The 22,431-nt window shown below is 40.7% G+C and overlaps 1 protein-coding gene across 2 annotated transcripts in view; it reads right to left on the bottom strand.

The window, feature by feature from the left end:
* The window catches only part of SLC35F3 (solute carrier family 35 member F3), a 320,392-nt gene extending 318,820 nt beyond the window's left edge, over nt 1–1,572 (bottom strand). Inside the window, exons 1-2 of one of the 2 annotated variants that reach the window (XM_004578528.4) lie at nt 931–1,572; nt 356–585 (exon numbers count right to left, since the gene is read on the bottom strand). In XM_004578528.4, coding sequence (XP_004578585.1) covers nt 356–585; nt 931–983 — 283 coding nt within the window. In that variant the 5' untranslated portion in view covers nt 984–1,572. Of the gene's footprint in view, nt 1–355; nt 652–930 lie in introns of those variants that run through there. The other variant, XM_058669359.1, reaches the window with a different exon arrangement.
* Between the last annotated feature and the right edge of the window lie 20,859 nt (nt 1,573–22,431).

Genomic DNA, 22,431 nt, shown 5'->3' with positions numbered 1-22,431 from the left:
CGTCCCACTTTCCCATCCAGAGCAAAAGTACACTTCAGGGCACTTAGAGATTCCGTTGTGGATCTTATTGACTCCGCGCACATTATGACCCTACCTACACTGTGACCTCTCAGGAGAAACGGGCTGAGGATACAGAAAGGCAAGTGGAGGCAAGCTTGAGAGAACGAACCAGACAACCCTAAAGGTCCCAGAGAACTCCATCTGCATTCCCCCTGCCTGAATTCGCAAAAAGAGTCTGTTTCAGCAGGGCAGGAGTGGGGAGTTGGGACGCACAGCTGTGCGCGTTCACAGAAGGCTAAGGGACACCAGCCAGGGGAAGGGGGTAGGTAAGCCGAGTGCCAGGAGGGAGTCTTACTTTTGTAGCTCGCTGCCCAGGGCTGGTAGCCATAGTAGCCTGTGATGCGTAGAATCCGCTCCTCGATGGACGTGAGTCCTACTGGCCCGCTGGTGAGGTCCTCCACGGAGCGCGACCATTTCAGATCCTCCTTAATCGCCTCGTCCACCACCAAGTACTTGAGCTGACGGAGCTGGGGGCTGATGTCCGACAGTCTCCGGGGACTGACATCCGGTGACCTCCTCATGCCACTGAGGCCGCGGGCAGCAACAGCAGAGAGGAGGGACTTGGATAAGGATCACATCCGAGGGCGAGCAAGGACGTAGCTGGACCCTCGAGGGGCCAGTGCCACCGCAGGGTCGGTGCTGCTCCCCTCCCGCCGCTGTCACCAGCCCCAGATCCCGGGGCAGTCTCGGACAGCGTGGGTCAGGGAGAGTGGCGAGGGAAGAGGACGCCCTAAACTTCCCAAGCAGCCCCGCCGCCGCGCGCAACGCTCTGCCCAGCCCCAGACCGCCAGCTGTCCCGGCTACCCAGGCAACCCGGCGCTCAGACCACCCGCCTCGCTCAAGAGCACCCTTGCACTGGGCACTACTCACATCGAGATGCTCTTGCCCCTGGGTGCGCCGCCGGGAAACTCTCGGATCCCCATAGGCAGCAGCAGAGTGGGGCCGGGAGCTCCCAGACTTGAGGCGGAAGGGCTGCTGGGCTAGAGCTCCCTGCAGCCGCCGGCCAGGGCAGAGGTGGGCTCGATGCCCGTGGAGGGTTCTGGCCACCCTGTGCAGCCTGTGCGAGCCCGCGCGGTCAGTCCCTGAGTGCCTCTGCGGGCGTGCGGCGCGCTGCGGGCGCAGCAGTTCAACCAAAGGACTCCAGGCCGATCAGCTGTGTTCGTTGCAGCGAGCCAGAAGCAGAGAGGCAGCACCGCGCCCCTCGCCTGTCACCGTCGCCACCGCCCCAGTACACCGAGGTCGCTGGTGCAATCGAGCTAGCTAGGCAAAGCGCTTCTCTCCAGGCACCTGGGCGGGCAGAGATGTTCCCGGCCCGGGCGCGCAAGGGCCAGCAAGGGGCGCTGCTGCCCACTTCCCGCCGCCTGGTGTGCGCTCAGCTTTCGGAGTCGCCACTAGAAGTCAGCACCAGGCAGCCAAGTTCTCCCGGTCACATTAGGGTGTGGGTATTGCTGCTCAGGTGGCTTCTGTATGACTCGTGCAAGTCTTACAGCTCCTGAGTCAGTATTTCAGTTTCTCTCCCTCTCCTTTCTGTGGTTCCTCCTCACTTCCCCGCAACTGTCTATCTACAAAGCTACTTCGAAGAAAAGAAGCCTGGTTTCGTTCTCAGGCTGACAAGTAAATAAATGGCTTTTAGTAGACAACGCCATGCCTCAGGAACGTCTCTCAGAGGATCCTGGCTTTCTGCGAGTTTAAGTCCCCACTAAGCAGGCAGTCACTCCATCAGTTCTCTTTTCATACACTGCCATTCTGTTCATCTTGTAGGTTTGTCATTCTCTGCAGATTAACTACTCATTTTTCACTGGAGCAAAATATTAAAAAAATACGAAGAAAATATCCATCATCCAGCCTCAAAATACTACTCTGAATAATGTGGCACTTTCCAGTTTCCTTTTTCCAACACAGGATACACCTTTTTCCCCCACAAAAATCAGATACAAGTTAAAGGATACAAGTTTCATGGACAAAGATCAACTGTCATCCTAATATTACCTGCAACGAATAACTGGAATTTGGAATAAAAAGCATAATGCCATTAACATCCGCACACCTAAAAATGAAATATATGTGTATGTTTAGTAAGACATGTGAAATTTCTATGAGGAAAGTTACAAAAGTCATGATGAAAAAAAAGAGCTAAATAAATGCGTAGATTGTACATGTTCATGGAGAGGAACTCTTGACATTGTTAAGGTGTTTTCTTTATCCATTGATGGTTGATTCCACAACTTCAATACTGTGAACAAACCAGCAATGAAAATGTCAGTGTAGATATCGCTCTGATGTGCTGGTTTGTTTACATTTGGAAAGATATCTAGAAGTGGGATTGCCAGATCATCTGTTAGCTACATTATTAATTTTCAGCAACGCCTTCATATAAATTTTCCATCATGGCTAAGTATGACATTTCCATCAATACTACACAATCCTTTTCACCATATCATCACCACTGCTTATTTTCTTTTGAAAATAGCTATTATAAAAGATGTAAAGTGATACTGTGGTTTTGATTTTCTCTAGTGATTACTGAGGTTGCATCATTTCCATATACTTGCTAGTAAGGTGCATGTCTTCCTTAGAAAAATATATCTTCTGCCCATTTTTAAATTGAGTGATTTCTTGTCTTGCTATTGAGAGTCTGAACACCCTACACGTTTTGACTTTAATCTCTCTTCAGATACACGGTTTGCTAATATTTCCCCCTGTTCTGTAGGGGTCTCCTCACTCTATTGATTGTTCCTTTATTTACAGAAGCTTTTGAGTTGGCTTAATTCTATTTGTTTATTTGTGGCTTGTTGCCTTTACTTTTAGGGAGCTGTTCACCAACTAACAGTTGGTTTTCTGGAAAAAAAAATCAACAAACTACAGCTAGACTCAGAAAAAGAGAGGATTCAAACAAGCAATATTATAAATCAAACATGAGACATTATAACTGATACTACAGAAATGCGAAAGATCATCAGACTACTATGAACAATTATATGTCAAAAGAGCAGATATTCTAGAAAACAATGAATAAACTCTTTCTTCCTGCCAGGCCTAGAAAATACAAACAGGACTAAAACTACTCAGCAGATTGAATCCAATCAATATCCCCCCAACAAATAAAAGCCTGGGCTCTTGTGGCTTCCCTGGCAAATGTCTACCAAAAGTTCATGGAAGAATAAACGCTAGTCCTTCTCAAACTATTCCAAAAACTAAATAAGAAGGAAATAGTTTCTAATTATATTTTGAAAGGCTGGCATTACTGTGATACCAAATTTAGAAAAAGGAGTCTACAGGTAAAGAAAATAATAGGCCAACATCTCTGATGAATATAGATTCAAAAACTTCTACAATATACCAGCATATCAAATATAAAAGGGTATTAGCAGACTCAAACACAAAATCAAGTGGGATTTATCCCTGAGATGCCAGGCTGGTACAACATGTGAAACTCAATAAAGGTTATATATCACATTAGCACAATGGAGGATAGACATGTTATGATCATATCAATAACTGTAGAAAAGCATTTGACAAAATCCCACATTCCTTCACAATAAAAACTCTCATCAAATTAGCTATAAAAAGACTGTGTCTGAGTATTTTAAAGGCCAAATGTAAAAAAAAAACCCACAGCATAACAGTTAATGCTATGTCTCATATTAGCAGTAAGATACAGATCTCTGCTCTCCCCACCTTTATTCAGTATAGTATCAGAAATCCAACAAGACCACTAAAGCAATAAAATTAAATGCCATCCAAACTGGAACAAAGGAAGCAAAACTGGCTTGATCTTTCTCTTTAGCTAAGAATCTAAAAAAATACTGTTAGAACTAACAGCACATATATACAGGAATGGGACAGAATTGAGAACTCAGAAATAAAGTAATGTGTTATAAATAATTAAACTTTGTCAAAAGTGTCAATTATGCACAAGTAAAGGACATTCTCTTCAACAATTTATGATGATGGAATTAGAAGACTAACATTTGACTCTTATTTCATACATTTACCAAAAACAAAAATACATGACATGAATTACAACTTAACTAAGATCTGAAACTATAAAAACCGCTAGGAAGAAAAGAATAGGGAAAATTATGATAATCATCTGGACAATTATTTTTTGGATAAGATATTCTTAAGTATATTCTTTTATAGTATGTACTGATCATAAAACTATAAACTCATTGCTTAAAAAGTAATAAGTAATAGCTAAGTATATAAATAAAAAGATTCCTCGTAATTGTACAAAATGCCAGCCCCCTTTCTTTTTTTTATTGCATTTCATTTTATGACATCATTTCATAGGCTCTGGGGTTTCCCCCAACCCCTCCCCGTGCCCTTCCCCATGGTGGATTACTCCACCATATTGCAGTATTACCATTCAAATCCAGTCATGCTTCTTTCATTGCAAGCATGTACCATGCATACCGTCCAGCATCTTATTGTCCAGATAAGTTCAACAGTTTCTTGGGGAGACCATCTCTGGTCTAAAAGCAGAGCTGGCAGAATATCGTCCCAACAAATTAAAAGCCATAACATAACATCAACATCAGTTTACAACATTATGGAGTTAATTGACATGATATTGAGTGACTGATATGTTAGAAAATGCAAGTTCTCAACCACATCCTATGACTACTTCATTGACATTTCAATTTTAGTTTATATACAGCCGGCTTCTATCCACCTTGAAATGGCTATAGGCTACTATTCAGCTGTCTCGTGTCTATTTTCAGTTTTTATTTAGCAGTTTATTGTGTTGAAGCATAATTTTACTATACTTGGCAGATTTTAGGATAATCCAAACTGGCTTATAACTCTAACAAGGCGTATGTCAACAGTTGAGGCACAGAACAGTTTTAGGAGGGGTGTGCAGAGAAATCTTCAATATCCCAGTGAGGAGTAACTTATTTCCGTGTCCTACCTAGTAAAGTATATGTGAATCCACACAGACCATTTCCTGTCTGGTTCTAAGTTTTCCTTGTTCTCTGTCTATCTATTCTAATTTTTTTGCAGTTGTTTTTTGTTTTGTTTTGTTTGGGGGGGGGTTCCAGGGCGACCCTGATGGTCATTTTAGGAGAGGGTGGGGATCCAAAGTTGGAACTAAGTGAGGACCAGTGAAAGCTGCTCTCCCTAGTCCCAAAAGGAGTTTACTGTTTTTCTGTTTCTGTAGACCACTCAGGGCTCCTGGCTGTTGTTCTGATGACTTTGGATCCTGCGAGGAAGGATTTGGGCTTCTTCCATCCCATGTGGGAGATTCAAATGTGAGTGGATGACCTCAGAGTTCTCGGCCTCTGAAGGCACTCCAATTCCCTGTGGTCTCCTTGGCAGTTGGGATCTCGTATTTGGTGCCCATACTGATAGTCCGAGGTGAGGATCCGGGAGTCTACAAGGTTGGGATACGAGCCTCCTCCTGTCCACCTGCTCCACTCTGGCAGCCCCCTTTCTGTAAGAGTGTTAGGTATGTGGCGTTCTACTGGTGTGTGTGCACACACACGACGCAGGCATGTGTACCCACTGACGTGTGTTTCAAAAGCTTCTTTTGTTTCTTTTTTATTTTCTTTTTAATACTGTTTACATAATCGAAATGGATGCATGCCCAGATGGGTCTCCGATGAGAGTAGGGAGGATTAAGTGTGGAGGAAGGTGGGTGGGACAAGTGTTTCCGTTTTTCATTTTCTCCTGTACCTGCAGGGCAGAAACAGAAGGGGGCTGCTCCTTGCTGTCAAATGACATTGGTGGGTAGTCATTTGATGATCCCGATGTGGGGAAGAGTGTTTCAAGGGTTTATTTGAGTCGCTTTGAAAGTTATAAGAAGTTGTTGGTTTCACTGCTCCAAGGTTGAGAAAAATCTTTCCAAGGTCTATTGGTTGACAAAGTCCATCTTAGTACATTCACAGACCCAGGAATATGTACAAAGCTTGGCCAGGAGAATTGTCCAATTCGTTTTGCTTTCCACCCTCTGACAAGGCACTCCATGTCCCCTGTTGGTCTAGATGATTTGGCTGACATAGCCTGCATGTACATCTGGGCATGCTGACCATTACATCAGCAACTGAGGAGGCCCAGTCCTACACATGCACTCTAAAATCATACAATACACCCTGTGATTTTACCCCATGGCTACAGTCTGAGTTCAGTGATCTACTTTAGGAGTCCCCCAAGAAACCTCATCTCGGGTGACCTCATACTTGACTCTTGTGTGCACCAGTCAGGGCAGTGTCAGGTTCAGTCTGTCACATGTACCAGTCAATGCACATACAGCTGCCTGGTCAGTTCCACCCTAGCCCCATACCTTACCAACAGGTGCTGAAGCCCAGCCCAGACAGCCCAACATCATCCTGATCCACACACATACCAGAGAGTACCATGGCCTAGTAAGGGCAACTCCCAATAACCCCCACTAGGTCTGCCACCATCCCTGGTTTTTGTGCATCCCAGCCCCTGTTGCAGCCTGCCTTAGCCCAGCCCATACCCCATCTGGCTATCATGCACACCCATGGGTGCGGCAGCTTAGCTTAGCTCACCTGGCCCACAGACCTGGCCTTCACATATACCAAGTGGTGCCACTGTCTTATCCAGCCTGGTCCACCCTTAGCCCTGATTCTCATGACCAGTTTTATTAGGTACAACTTAACAGGGGAATGCCCACAGTTCTCCTGCCAGGCACTCTCCCAGCCCTGCATCTTGTGCTTGCCAGAGGGTACTGCAGTCAAGCATTATATGACTCAAACTCAGTCCTGGCACTTGCCAGCTAGTGCTGTGACCTAGCCCAGCTGGAAAACAAAACAAAATAACAATTTTTTTTTTTATTGGAGCAGGTATTGTGGGGCAGCACATTGAGCTGGCACCTGGGATGCGCACACCCCATACTAAAGTGTCTTCTTCTGATGCATTTTCCTGCAAATTGCCATCCTGGGAAAAAGCAGTTCATAGCACACATGCTTGAGTCCCTCCCATCCATTTGGGAGACCTAGATGCAACTCCTGGCTCCTTGCTTTTTTATGGCCCATTCCTGAGGACTGACTACATTTAAGAATTGAATCAGCACATGGAAGATATATCTGTCTTTCTCGTTTTTCTTTTCTATCACTTCTCATTTTAACCAAATAAAAATAAGCTTTTAAAATAAAGCTTTCTCCATATTCCCTTCTAAGATTTTGAGACAAGTCTTTTTGTTTTTCATCCTAACTACAGAAATAGCTCCTCTTGTCATTCTTGGACTACCACGAGAAACACTTCAACGTGGTATTCCCAGAGCATCCTCGGGGGACCACCTGACATGCAAACCACTCAGGACAGCTGTTCATACGCTGGTTCTGAATTACCATCTCTCAGTGATGGTGTGTGAGTTCTACATCTCACTATATTTCCAAGGTGAACCTTATGCACACTAATGTTTGAAAACAACCCAGATAAACAATGAATAAAGTTTTGTAAACTCAGCATTCTCTCTGATTAAAAAAAAAAATCCCCTGAGTACATGTTCTGTACTCAAGAAAGATGTAGACATAAACAGAACAAAGGAATCTAATTATTACTTTCTGTCTCCCATGCTATTACAGCTGTGAGTCTTTAATATTTCTGAGCATCAGTTCCTTCATCTGCATAGAGTTATTATGAAATTTCGATGGTATTAATACATGTAAAGTACTTACAATGGCCTTAGAATATGGCCAGTACTCAACATGATTAGCAATGCAACTGACCTTATTTTTGTGACAGCCACATCACACTTTTGACTCATAAAACATTCTTGTTTCATAAAAATCAGAATTTACATTTATATGTGCAGCTGCAAAGTAACATCACTCATTTTTTAAAAGTAAATAATATGGGATTTGAAATTGGATACAATCGGTTAACTACTGACTTCTTCATGCTCCAACTGTACAATCTTGGGAAAGGTGTTCAACTTCCCCAAGGCTCAGTTTTCATAACAATCTCAAATTGTTAAGATTAAGCAAACTCCACAGTATTAAGAAGCCACTACAGTACTCATTAAATATCGCAACAGTAATTGATATCAGTTCTATAATGCTTCCACTGTCATGACACCTTGGGAGGTTTTAGGATCATGACTCTGTCAGCCACTGCAATCACTACCCCCATTCTCACCATAGGCTACAGTGGCAACTTGTTTACCCTTCAGAACTCACTTCTTCACAGCCATTGTAAGTCTCGTGATATCTGTAACTCGGGTGAAACAATCTAGCCTGAGCACTGTGGCACTAACTGCATTCACCGGTGAATGTTAGCACCAACAATCTACTCTTCTAATCAGATTTGGCCAGCCACATGGCAGAGCAACTGCTACAAGTTCTTTTCTTTTTCATTCACACCAGTGTTTAGGGTTTTGGCACACAGAACATCAGAATTGGGTTATTACTGATGACATCTGCTTTTTTAGTGGCCAGATAAATATTAATAATGATTTTTTGGTGGGGAGGAATTAAATATTCACAAAATGTTGCTTAAATACAACATTTCAGAAACCTTTCCCAGCAGACTAAACAAGACTTGTTAACTTCTATTTTCAGGGATGATTCTTAAGGTATCATCCTTTTCTAAAAAAAGAAAAAAAAATGTGTGAGGATTTCTAGTTGCCTGACATTATATAACTAGGAGAATCCTGCACTAAAATATGTCTTCTTCCTCCTAGAGTGGGTCATTCAGGGTGGATGTGGTCAGAGCAAACAGAAGAGCTAGGCTGATTCAAATCCAGGAGCTTCCTCTGAGTCTCCCACATGGAAGCAGGGACCCAAGGCTTTGGGATGTGCTCTACTGCTTTCCTAGGCCACAAGCAGGGAGTTGGATGGGAACTGGAGCAATCAGGACTTGAACAGGAGCCCATATGAGATCCAGGTATATCAAGGCAACGATTTAGCCACTAGCCTATCATGCCTGGCCCAAAGCTGGATAATTTTCAAAGTGTTCTTAGAAATCTATGAGGTCAAAAGTTGTTTGTTTGTTTCAGCCTGACTTCTCTTTGGTTCCTGAGTTGATGTACAGAAAAGTTGCCAGGGCTGAAAAGCATCATGCCACATGTTGCTTCTTTGGTATGTTATTCCTCTTTGAATGAGGTTTTGGCATACAGAATATTTCACTTCTGGGATCACGGTAACAATAGCATCAGTCAGTGCAACTGCAGCCAGTGTCAAAAGCAATTATACTCACTGTCTGAATGAAGTCATGTGCTTCTCATTTTCTGCCACAGTAAAACCTCAACAAGTTAAGTTCATCAAAATGATGAATGAAGTTATGTGGTTTTCATTTCTCTTCTCAGTAAAACTTCAATTAGTAAATTCCTCAGAATGGGTTCTGTGCTTCAAGCCAAGCTAACTAATTGTTACTTCTTAATCAAGAGTACCTTTTATATGCATGTTTCTGTAGCTTATTTTTAAATTGATCAATAAAACAATGAATATTTAACTATGAATTTATATCTGAAATAATAGTGAATTAGTCATAAAAGTTGTAAGTGTCCTCACACATTTAGAAATATGTACATTTTTTTTTTTTTTTTGCCCAGCACAATGGCCCAGTGGCTAAATCCTCACCTTACATGTGCCAAGATTCCCATATGGGTACTGCTTAATGTCCTGGCTTCTCCACTTCCCATCCCTGTTTGTGGCCTGAAAAAGCAGTAGAGGATGGCTGAAAGTCTTAGGATCCTACATCTGCATGGGAGACCCAGAAGAAACTCCTGGATTCAGATTGGCTCAACTCCAGGCGTTGCGGCCACCTGGGGAATGAAACAGTGGACCAAAGATCTTTCTCTTTGTTTTCCCCCTCTGTACATCTTTCTTTTCAATAATCTTTAAAAAAAGAAACACATATTTTTTAAGTTAACTGAATAAGCACTTATTGAACATATGCCATGTGTGAGATTTTTTAATGGAGACTCGTGATTCAAATACGACAGAATTTATGGTATAATAAATAAACAATTACAACATAGTGCAAAGTAGGCCATGATTATGTATGTAAATGATTTTTTCAATCATGTAACAAGGAGTTTTCAGCAGTGGGGGAAGAACAGAGAAGGAGATTAAGCATCAAAAAGATGATAGATGCAGCCTTGTATACTAGATGGAACAAAATTTAGTTTTAAAAGATCAGTAAAAGTTCACCAGAAGATGATGCTACAGAAGCAAGGTGCAATGGGTGCAAAATCTTACAGATTTGAGACAGCAACCAACTTGGAGGGCAAGGTATAACAGAGGAAGTACAGCACAAACTAGTAGAGGGGTTGGCAGGGTCCACATCACAGTGAGTGGAATAAGGACAAGACTGGTATATAGGTTCTGTCACTTCCTGGAATCCTGAAAATGTTCTAACTTGGCTTTGCATGTCCACACCTTTCTACCACCTCAGCTCGAGTAACACTTTCTTTTTTAAAAAAAAAAAAAAAAGATTTATTTTTATTACAAAGTCAGATATACAGAGAGGAAGATCTTCCGTCCAATGATTCACTCCCCAAGTGAGCGCAACGGCTGGCGCTGCGCCGATCCAAAGCCAGGAACCTGGAACCTCTTCCAGGTCTCCCATGCAGGTGCAGGGTCCCAAATCTTTGGGCTATCCTCAACTGCTTTCCCAGGCCACAAGCAGGGAGCTGGATGGGAAGTGGAGCTGCCGGGAGTAGAACCGGCACCCATATGGGATCCCGGCACGTTCGAGGTGAGGACTTTAGCTGCTAGGCTATGGCTCCGGGCCCCTCGAGTAACTCTTTCAAAGGCATCATTGATCATGTCATAGGTAAATCTCTCAATTGCAGCTCATTTCTGTAATCCAGAGACCCAAATCTTTAATCTTGTGCCAGCTGAACTTCTCCCTGCCCTGGTACTCTACAGCTTTTCTCCCTGCATAGGATCCTCTTGGAGTCTAAGGAATGTGTTTGGCACAAGGCACTATCTCTTCCATCCCATTTCTACCACTTTGTCAACTCCTTCAACTGTCTCTAACCCTTTGCTCAAGCTACCCTCCTACTCTCCTTAGAGTTGATTCTGTCCTTCCTAATGCAACCCCATGATGCAATCCTCAGAGCCCTTAGAGAGATTTTTTCCATATCAATTTGTAAGATTTTTATTAATGTTTATCTTCCCACTAGGCAATATACTGTGAAACTGCTTTGTTTTTAGTATGACCCTCATTTCTAACATAATGTAGCTTCTGCTCAAAAGATTATGTGTTAAAAAAAAAAAAAGATTATGTGTTAAGCAAATGAAAATAAATGAGAGAATGAAACTAACTGCACAAGAAAATATGTCTGAAATGGACTGCCACAACTTTGTAAAACATATTAAAAATTTCTGTTTCTATCAGTTCTCATTTTGTTTGTCAGTTCTCCATAGCATAGTTGCTGTCTCTTCTGGGACTCTCACTTCAACTTTCCCACAATTCTACATACTCAACTTAGTCTGTGTTGCAACCATGTCCTAGATTTTCTGAGTCAGTCATCCATCTTACCCAGAAAGTATTCTCCCACTGTCAAACAAAATGTCCCCAAATGTAGCTCCTTCACTGTAGTTCCTTCTATTGTAGAAAATTCAAGGGTGAGGAAGCCGAAAATGCAGACATAGGAAAAGATAGACATAGTTGATGACATAAAGACAACTGTAAGCCAAAGGGTAAGCCTTTAAGGGAAATATATCCAAAACAAGCCAAGTCCCAATTAAAAATGCCTTTGACTGTTAAAGGTTTCATACAGTTTTTGGACCCTAGCTGAAGAACAGGAAGTAGGTTGGAAAATTATCACAGAACTCAAAAAGAGCATCCTACTGAATGCTAATTTCCCCTGTGATCAAGAAAGCTAATGGTAATGGATGAACGTCCCAAAACCTGAGTCAAAGACCATGAGGAGCAATTGGCAAGAGTTTCCTTCTTGAATATCAGAGTTGGGATCTTGCAGAACTTTTTCTACCCCTAAAGCAGAAACCATTCTAACACCTGCTCTGTAGAATTTCATCTTTACCATGGATCAGCAACTTCTGGGTAATGGTCACCTTCTGCCTATATCCGGGGAGTATTTACACTGTGATTTTTTCCTTACTTCACTATTACATTTTAATTGTGCACAGAGAACCAGATAACTCATTATTTTAGTTAGATATTGTTTCCAGCACTCATATTTATAACTAAGGAAAAGGAAAATTGAAAATTAACACGTCACTGCAAGATATAGACATTGAATTCATTGCAGTGACTCAAAGGTACTTTGAGTTGTTTTCTCAAGAGAAAAACAGTGTCCTCTATTGAGTGCACATAATTATGAAATGAGTATTTGGTCACCATGTCAGAAATAATGTGTTATATTTGTCAAACAGAATTCACTTACCCATTACGCCCTACATTGGACATGAAGAATAATAATGCTTCCTTAAAAGTGAGGCCATACCCGGCGGCGTAGCCTAGCTGCTAAAGTCCTCACCTTGAACGCACTGGATCCCATATGGGCGCCGGTTCTAACCCCGGCAGCTCCACTTCCCATCCAGCTCCCTGCTTGTGGCCTGAGAAAGCAGTTGAGGATGGCCCAAAGCCTTAGGACCCTGCACCTGCATGGGAGACCTGGAAGAGGTTCCTGGTTCCCGGCTTTGATTCAGCGCAGCACCGGCCTGTTGCGGCTCACTTGGGGAGTGAATCATTGGACGGAAGATCTTCCTCTCTGTCTCTCCTCCTCTCTGTATATCTGACTTTGTAATAAAAATAAATCTTTTTAAAAAAAAGTGAGGCCATATGATTCATTTGTGGGTAGAAGTTACGTATACTGCTTCCCGACTTGACCCCTGAACCTTCTTGAGATGAAAAGTGCAGGGTGCTTACGTTAAATACAAAATTCCGAAAGAGTTCAGAGGAGGAAATACTTTCCATATTTCAATTTAGAAACAAATTCCTTATTTTAAATACTACGTCCCTCCCACCATTACCAATAGACTGTTAATCATGTGAACATTTACTTTATTAGCTTTATAAATCACAAACGACCCACTTAAGATTTTTAACTTCTAGGATGATTTCTGCATGTAGCCATACACACATTCAAATTATTGACACTTATCATTGTAAACAGGTTCTAGGAATTAAACCAATGTTAGTTTTAATTTGAAAAGATACTAGCAGGCTTAGGAAACTGATTTCAAACACAAAACCTGCAAACAAATGTAAATGCTTTGTGTATTATACGCCTTGAAGAAAACATTTATGAACTTGTCCTCTATATTCACAGAAAATAATCAATGTAAGTTTCCTAACAATTATATGCATCTGGCTTCTAAAAAGCCTTGAAAAATCAGCAAATCCTTCTGCCATTTGCAGTGGGAATTCCCTTCCTTGATAACTCTGTGAGGGAGAAATCAAGTCTCTAATTACCACAGCACTCATGTCTCCCAAGAACAGTTGTTTTACTGTTGCATAAATTACTTTCTTTTTATCTTTACTGAACTTTCATTTACTTTTTAAATAATTATTATTCACTGATTCACAGAGACAGAGATGTTTTATGAAGGAAGAGAAACAACAAACCACTGGGTAAAGAAATGAGAATGGGAGTAGTACAGATACTGAGCACAGCCCTCCACACAGAGTGTATTATCAGACCCGGCCGTCTCTTGTTCTTGGCCTCACTGTGATTTATGCTTGCTTCATCATCCAGTAGGTGCTGGAGAGTCTGAGCCATCTCAGAGCTCTCAGGGATGTCATAGTTTCTGTTTGGAGAATTTCCAGCTCCCATCTACTCAGGCCCAGTGGTCCTAGGACCTCCTGAGACGACAGGGCAAATCAGTGGTTTCACATTTGCAAACAACACATGACACTCTTTCCTCTGCCATACCAGTCCTTTAACCTCTTTGAAGTTCTACCTCTGAAAATCAGTGTATCTTTTGGGGTAGAGGACAGAATTTAAGCACACATAAACACATCGAATTTATAATGTAATTTCAGAAAATTCACTCCCTGAAGTTTATCTATGAAATTCTAGGCAAGAGTCTGTACCTAGGGGAAAGCATTTGGCACAACAATGAAGACCCTGCTTCTAACACCTGATTCTCATATTGGGTGAAGAATACAGGTGTGACTTTGGGGTCCTACAGCCTTGCTATTCTTTCTATGATAATGTTGGTGATATTCACACAAGGTAGAACTGGAAATGTTGAAAAACAGTTCTATAACCTTAGGTGTTAATTTGAAATATCTCAGTATTCCCTCTTAAGAAAACTGAACATTGCACTAGATTATTTCTAAGGCCTATTTCAATGGATGATTTCTGACTCTGTACAAAGTTATCCAAATTTTGCACTTGCTTTCTACTTCTCTATTCAAAGCTTCTTGACATGTAACACTCTTGAAAGAATGTTTACATTTTTTGTTGCAGATATGTCCGTACTTTACGGGTTGGTAAGCACTTAGTTGCACATTTTTCTCAGTCCCTCAACTACAAGACTGCCTGGCAGGCTGGTCCAGTGGGTATTAATCCTGCATTCATGGAGAAGATGCTCTTGCATGCAGGTTAGATGGATCAAAAAAAAGCCATAACCAGAGGGAGAGGAATCTGAGGGATAAAGTTAGAGCAGAAAACTTATTTGAGCTTCGCAAGAAGACTGAAGCAGCTTTCTAAGGTCAGAATACATAATCAAAGTCAGAGCTGCATCCGTCAGTGGGTTCAAACAGAAAAACAGGTAAGTGGGTAAATAAGAGGAATTGTTGCCAATACAGGCTTTTCTTACTTTACACAAGTATGTTCTCAGTGGGTCATAGCTGCTTATCAGTGCTAACAGCAGCAGACTGTGGATTTCTCATCTAGTAAGTGACTTGACTTTGGTACTTCTGGAGTCCTGTGAAAATGTAGGAAGCAGTTATGTGTACTATTTATAGACATGGATGCCATCTATAGATAAAGAAGGCAAGGAAGAAAGGGAAGAAGGAAGAGGAAAAAGGAGTGAGGAAGACAGAGAGATAAAGAGATATTGATAAAAGATACCAGCTCTTCTGCCTGCCTAATGCTTGCTGCATGTCCCAGTGCTGAGAAGACTTACAGCAATGAGAGAGTTTTCAGATTTTTCAGAAGAGATGCCTGAAGTTGGACCCCCAATGACCAGAGGTGATGGCAATGTCTGTGATCGGTAGCAATAGATGCTGTCACTCCTCAAAAGGCATCTTGGACAATACTGGTACCAGTCCAGCCCAGATCACCATTTTGCAGCAGGGACCAAATGGAATTAAGAAGACCCTGTATGGATCAGAGGCCACTGTCTACTTTCTCAGTGGAGAAAGGAAAGGTATAGAACTAGATAGCAATTATTTTAACATGAGAGGAGACATTTTGGACTGGAAAAGATAAATACACTACTAATGGTCAAATTTCATGCTCCCCATTACCTAGTGAGTTAGAAAGGATGAGAAACAAACAAACAAAAATTATGACTGAGGATATGGTGGAGAATTAATGATCTGTTGCATTCAGTATCAGTGAAAAGACCCTGAGACCAACAGGAGAAATAGCTAAGGCAATTCAGAGGCAGAGTCATAATGGAGGATATACTTTGATAAACAGAACTACCCAGTATTTTCACAGCAAGAAAGACTCATTTCTGGAGGCTAAAAATACTTGCCTGGATATAGTCATACCTTTACAGTAGAGATGGAGGCAGATTGCATGGGTGTTGTGTCCAATCATTAAATTTTCATCTCATTCGCTCTTTTAAATATTAATCCCACTTTAATCTATTTTAATTATTAATTTCACCAAATAGCTTCAGAAAGATTAACTAATTTCTATGTCTTCTGCTCTTAAAGTCACCATATCAGTAGAAAGTTGGAAGATCATATACCAACTGATGTGAAAATGTAAATTGGTTCAATGCTTCAAATGTGTTTCACTCCACCCTAGACATTCCCTCATCCTAGCAGAATCAGCCATTCTCAAAGCTCTCTGCAACCATGTCTTAGCCTTAGGGAGACTCTGACTGCAGAGTTAATGCTATGAGCATATCTTATTTTCAAAATTAATAAAAGGTTAAGGAACTTTAGTGAAACTGCTTAGAGAAGCACAAAATTGGCAATGATAAAGACCTCTGCTGCCCAGGGGCAGGTGTAGAGAAAACTCTTACTTGATATTCGTAGAGTGCAAAGATCAGGAGGTGGAGAGAAGGGTTGTGTTTTGGAAAGGATGATGAGCCTGGGAGGGATTTACAGTGGGAACTGTCCTAGAAAATTTTCTTTAAGTTGCTTCACAAGCAAAAGTGTCACTAATGTAGGTTGGCATCTATTTAAAGCCACAGAGGTCTTGAAATATTTGGCTCTGATTTCTGAAAAAAAGAAGAAGAAATAAGAGAGCTTCATAAAAGGCAATTTAGTCCTCATGTCTATGTCCTACCTGCTCTTGCAACTCCGTCACAGCCCACCTATGGGGAAGCAGGAGCTCATGTGGATGCAGCCTACAATCCCTCCAGTGTGTTTCTGCACTTCTCCACAGGAGACACTGTCACTTCACCACCTCCCTGCTTTTGGACAGCAAAGGGGGCTCTTATTACTCTACACTTTACAAAGGCAAGGAGAAGAAGAGTAATTTGAGAAAGATCAACAAAGCAGTCGATTTAAGGATATACTCATACATGCATAGACACATCAATAAATCTATTAAATGTAAATGTCATAAACTGCAACCCTAGGTCATGTGTTATCTGGCACTGGTAAAATTCTCAGAGTGTTCTAGAAAGTGATCCTGCCCTGTTTCCCTTCCTTTTCATCATCTGCTTACAGAATCTTTTTCTGAACTCCACTCCTGACCTCAATGTCCACCCTCCCTCTCTAGCCTTGTCCCATCTAGTTCACCTCTATACAGTCACTCGGTGTCACTGCCAAAGTGCTAATTATTACAGGTTCCTGGGAAGTTTTGTGCAATTATTGCAAGCTCAGATCTGTGTTACTGAGGTGACCATTGCAAATTGTTTTTTTCTACCCTTATGTACTCCTGCTCCTGTATCTGATGCAGTTCCTGGCAACCAGGCTTTCTTTTTTCCTCTATACGAAAACAGTTGAAAACAGTCGAGAAATCTCATGATTGCTTTGTGTCTAGCAAAGAGTACACCAAGGGTGACACCTGAAAAAGTTTTCTCCATCACTTAAAAGTCACAAAATCTTCCATCATGAGATGAAATGTCCCATCCCAAAGACATTGAGACTCATGTACTGCCTCTCTAACATTTTGCTGTTTAACAGCACAGGATGAAATCTACTCAAATAACAGGTTATGTCAAAGAAACAAATCAACCTTTAATTATTTAATGATTTTGTCATGTATGCTTTCTGGCATCGTCAAGACATTATTATCTTTCTATTATTAATTTAGTTTTAGCTTTCTAATTATACTCAGCATAATTAAATAAAACAAAAAATCCTGTTTCATCTCTGCATATTTCTCAAGAGTTTATGAGATACATACGCTTGGCATGGTTCTCCAAAGAAACAGAACCAGTAAGAGATTTAGCTACCTATGTAAGAATATTTGGTCAAAGGGTTTAGTCGTGCTATTCTGGATGCTAGTAAGTCTAAAATCTTCTGAGCCAATTATGTCCCCATGTGCATCTGAGCCAGCAGGGTGGAGAATTCTGTTACTCAGGGATATCAGCCTATAATTCTTCTCAGGCCTACCACTAAGTGGATAACACTCATCTACATTATAGAAGGTAATTTGCTTACTCATAGCCCATCTAGTTAAATGTCAATCTCATCCAAATGCCTCCTCCAAGCTGACACATAAAATCAACCATCACAAATAAACCTCTTGTCAACTTGGCATCCATATACATCTCCTTAAACCACGTTTTACCTCCAAAGACCATTAAAAGGTTACGCTTTCACCTAACAGATGGCAACTTCTTTATTTACAACTAAAAAAAGCACCAAGTCTCTCCCAAGAAAAGGATGCAAAGCTATTCGATGTTATTTATTCCTCTTGATATTCTACTACTTAAATATTATGATACAAAGTTAGATAATACTTAAATATTATAATGTAAGTCAATATTTGTTAGCTTGCATAATAATAATATAAGAAAGGAAGCAAAGGAGATATTTGATATACATATATGAATAAATTTATAACAAAACAAGGGGAAATGTTCATAAAAATTAACATCCTTTTTCCTGCATCTGAACACAAAAACACAGCTGAGATTCATAAAAACCTTCTTTAATTCCTCATTTCGATTTTCATTACCACCAGCAAGAATCTCAGAAGGTCGTAGTTCTTTAACAACTAGAGTGATTTGATCTGAATCTTTGTTTCTGAAGGGTCTGAAACAATAGCTGTACTACTTGAATTGGGCTGTTGCAACTTTCCACCAATTCGAATCACAGAACATGATGCTAGGGAATCTTTATTCTAGATATATGTCTCCTTACTTCCATTGTGGAATATCCATGTTGTTCTTGGTAGTCTGTACCACTCACCCATGCAGGAACTCTTTTTGGCTTACTGAGGAATCCAAAGTAACTAGGTAGCAATTTCATCTCCAAATTCAAGCTCCTTGAACTATACATCTGTTATCTCCTAGTGGAGCTTTCCTCCATGTAAAACTAAGCCTTCAGCCAGCAGATATATGGTGATGACTAAGAACAGCAACATTTTACTAGTGGATTCCTAACAATAAGAGTTGTACTAATAAGAGTTGTACCAATACCTTTTCTACTGCTTCATTCCTGGATATGCAAATCTTGGGCATGAAAGAAATAGCGCCACACATTGGGGACAGTGCAGAACACCTACAGCCTGGGGGCTTAACAGCAAAAGATGTTGCCACCTTTCTGGCACTTCGAATGGCCATTCCACTATTCTATCCAGGCAACTGCTTCAGGATGGTGGGGAACACACTGAGACTATGAATTGTATCACAGGCTTCCTTGCAGGATTTATTTAGTGAATTGCATATTTTTTTTAAGATTTTCTTTTATTGTGAAGGCAGATTTATAGAGAAGGAGAGACAGAGAGAAAGATTTTCCATCCACTGGTTCACTCCCCAAGTGGCTGTAATGGCCAGAGCTGAACCAATCTGAAGCCAGGAGCTTCTTTCAAGACTCCCACATGGGTGTAAGGTCCCAAGGCTTTGGCCCATCCCAGATTGCTTTCCTAGGCTATAAGCAGGAAGCTGGATGGAAGTGGAGCAGCAGGGACACTAGTAAGCCATCATGCTGGGCACAAATTGTTTTCTTAATTGGAAAGAATCCTGGGTGAAATAGCTTGACAGTGGATAAAGTCATTTTGTAAGTCCAGAGATGATGTGCTTAAAATAACTAAATCTTCTGGGTAGTTTAAAAGCAAATCCATACCCAGAGAAGTGTCTACTCCAGTGTGTACAAAACCTTACCCTTCCATGTTGCAAGTGAAGATACCATCATCTAGCTAGTGCCATCATCCCGTAGGAATGACACCCTATCAACAGCTCTGAGTTGATTTCTGTTACCAGATGGAGTAGAAGTTATAGCCAAGTTGGCTTTGCTTGAGTGGAATCAATATTGCTGAACCCATGCATAACCTTTGTTTCTGTTATCATGGCCATTCTGTTTTTAAGTCCACAGGAAAAAAACAGAATAATTGGAGAAAGAAGTTGGAATTTTAATTTCTGGGTTTGATTTAACCACTCACAAAAGTAATATTCTGGGATTTAGGATTTTTGTTTGTTTGTTTTTAACAATCTCACTCCTCTTGATTCTGGAGCTGGTTTCTTTTAGGGGCATATGTAGAAGTCAGGTCATGTACTCAACTTTTGACCAGGGCTTTGGAATTCCTGAACTCTTTCTTTTCTTTTTCCAGTTTGTTCAGTAACCAGTCATTCTCAGATTAATTGTTGGTTTGACAAACGATAGTCACCCATATCTTTGCTTCTTAAAATCACTTGATTAGCAGTATTCAATCTGATACATTTTGTGCATTTACTGCAAAACCATCTACTACATTCTCGCTTTGATACTAGAAATGGTCATTGCTGTCTTTAAAATTAATCTCATTATAGAGCCAATTCCAGAAGTTCCCAAAGTAAATAAAAAATAAATTCTTAAAATTCTATCCCTTAGGAGCCACTCCAAATATGAAAGTCTCTATGAGTAAGAGTTTTAAAAATAACAACAAAAGAAGAGTTAATCAAGCCAATATCCCAAGTTGAGTCTGAAGGCTGCCAGCTGAAAAATTTATTCTAGAGGTCAGTTTAGTACTCCATCAGATTTTCATGTAATTGACTAAGTTGTATTCCCTTCATGAAGGACATTCTGCTTTACACTGTCTACAAATTTAGACTTTTATCATCCAAAAATACCCAAACAGGAATATCCAGAATAATGTTTCATCAGATATCTGGTCCCCCTATAGTTCAGTCAAGTTGACACATAAAAATTAATTGATGATGTTCTACATTTATATTTTCTCACCATTACAACACAAAAAGGGAAAATTCTTGACAGATATTGTTCCTGAAGCATCACAGAGTATTCAAGGTTAGTATGTTCACCTATTGCAACTGTATTTAACAGGTCGCAACTTGAGAGCACTCAAATTATTCAGCTGTTCTGGAGGAGAACCTACCTACATTCTATTCATAGCTGCATCCTGGCATACTTCCCATGCCATCAACACTTTCCTGTTTAACAAATCTGTATCTCTACTTACTTTTATTGCTTTTTCCATAGCATTTTTTAACCAAACAAAGTTCTGCTATTTGTTACAGCTTAACAGAGAAGATTCAGTTGCTTGAGTCAATGTCTTGTTATCATTGCATCTTTCCAAACATCTTCTAACTTCTTTATGCCATAAAAAAATGTTCATTTAATAGTTTTTACTCATGTATTTCTTTTTACTATACCAGCTGCTTACTTGGCAGACTGGTAAAACTTCATGCAAATTTAATGTGAATTCTTGGCCATGATGAACAGTTACTCATTTGTATACCCATGTTATTTATAACTAAAAGTGCAAGTATCACTGTGCAATCTGAAATTTTATACTTAGAATCAAAGAAGTATCAAATGGAAAGTCTGGAGATATTAAGCTTATAATTTCTTAGAATGGCAGTGAAGGCAGTTGATTTTTTTTTTCACTTAGTTAACAGGGGGAAGTGTGGGAGAGAGAGTGGGGGGTCATTTCCCTCTATTGGTTCCGTCTCCAAAAGCTTTCACTGGTTTGAAGATGGAACACTTACATCTACAGACGGAACACTATCCATGTCTCCTATGAAAGTGGCAGCAATCCAACTATTTGGGTCATCACCTGCTGCCTATGTGTGGCTGGAAACTGGAATTGGGAATGGAGCCAGGATTCAAATTCAGGCACTTATATAGGATGTTGGCATCACAGTGACGTCACTGCTGTTGTCAACTGCCCACCACAGAGGGCTGGTTCTTCAGATATGTGTTTTCCTTCACAACTACACAGTGGCTTACAAGACAAGTTCATGTACAATGTATCATTTACCTTTGAGCTCACTATGAAGCAGATGTTATTTCCTAAGCAGTGAAATCAACATTTCCTTCAGCGAAAGTGTTAAGTATTGTCATGTATTTCTTCTATTATCACACATTCTTTGCTTCTCAAAGCCACAAAGAAAATGTCTGTTGCAGTTACTATGAATACAAATTGAGTGTCTAATTGAAGATCCATACACACACTCATTCTGGATATAGGGAAGGAAGAATATCCAAAACACAGGATTGACAAAGATGATATTATACCATGGGACTTGTTAGGTCTGTTTTGTTATAGCTGCAAACCTGATGTGACTAGGCTGGAGAGGACATATAGAGTTAAGAACCTGAGGAAACGAAAACCATCTTTTCCCTCTAGAAAGGAGAGAACAAGGGGTAGGAATCCTTATTATTCTGACATTCCAGTACACACGCATCTAGCCCAAATTCCTCCAGTAGAATCTCCATATGAATGTCTAATGGTCTGTCAAGCTGAGAATGCCTCTGCAGCCCTCCCAAAACAGAAAGAAAATGAAAAACTACACCTTCCATAGTCTTTCCATTTGGATAAGAACCATGTTATGTTTTCAATCACTTAAGTTAAAGTCCTTGAAGTTGTTCTCAAATCCCCTCTTTCACTTATATCCACATCCAAAACATCAACAAGTCATAATAGCTCTATCTCCTTTACAACATCCACCATGCCATGATCACCATGATTTTAAACACAATTACTTATTAGTGTCCATGATTTAAACGTTTCCCATAACACCCTTAGAGTCCTTTCCAACTGCATACAATCCTATTATAACACAAATTTTAGAGTGCTTCAACTGTTTCCATTTCAGTCAAAATGAAAACCAATGACCACAACCATTTAAAAAGATGCCTGCTCTTTCAGATCTTGTTGCTTCTGTGGGGTCTTTCTCACATGCC

Source organism: Ochotona princeps, chromosome 10 (genome assembly GCF_030435755.1).
Source record: "Ochotona princeps isolate mOchPri1 chromosome 10, mOchPri1.hap1, whole genome shotgun sequence".
Taxonomy (NCBI): Eukaryota; Metazoa; Chordata; class Mammalia; order Lagomorpha; family Ochotonidae; genus Ochotona; species Ochotona princeps.
This window is presented reverse-complemented; position numbering and strand designations above follow the sequence as displayed.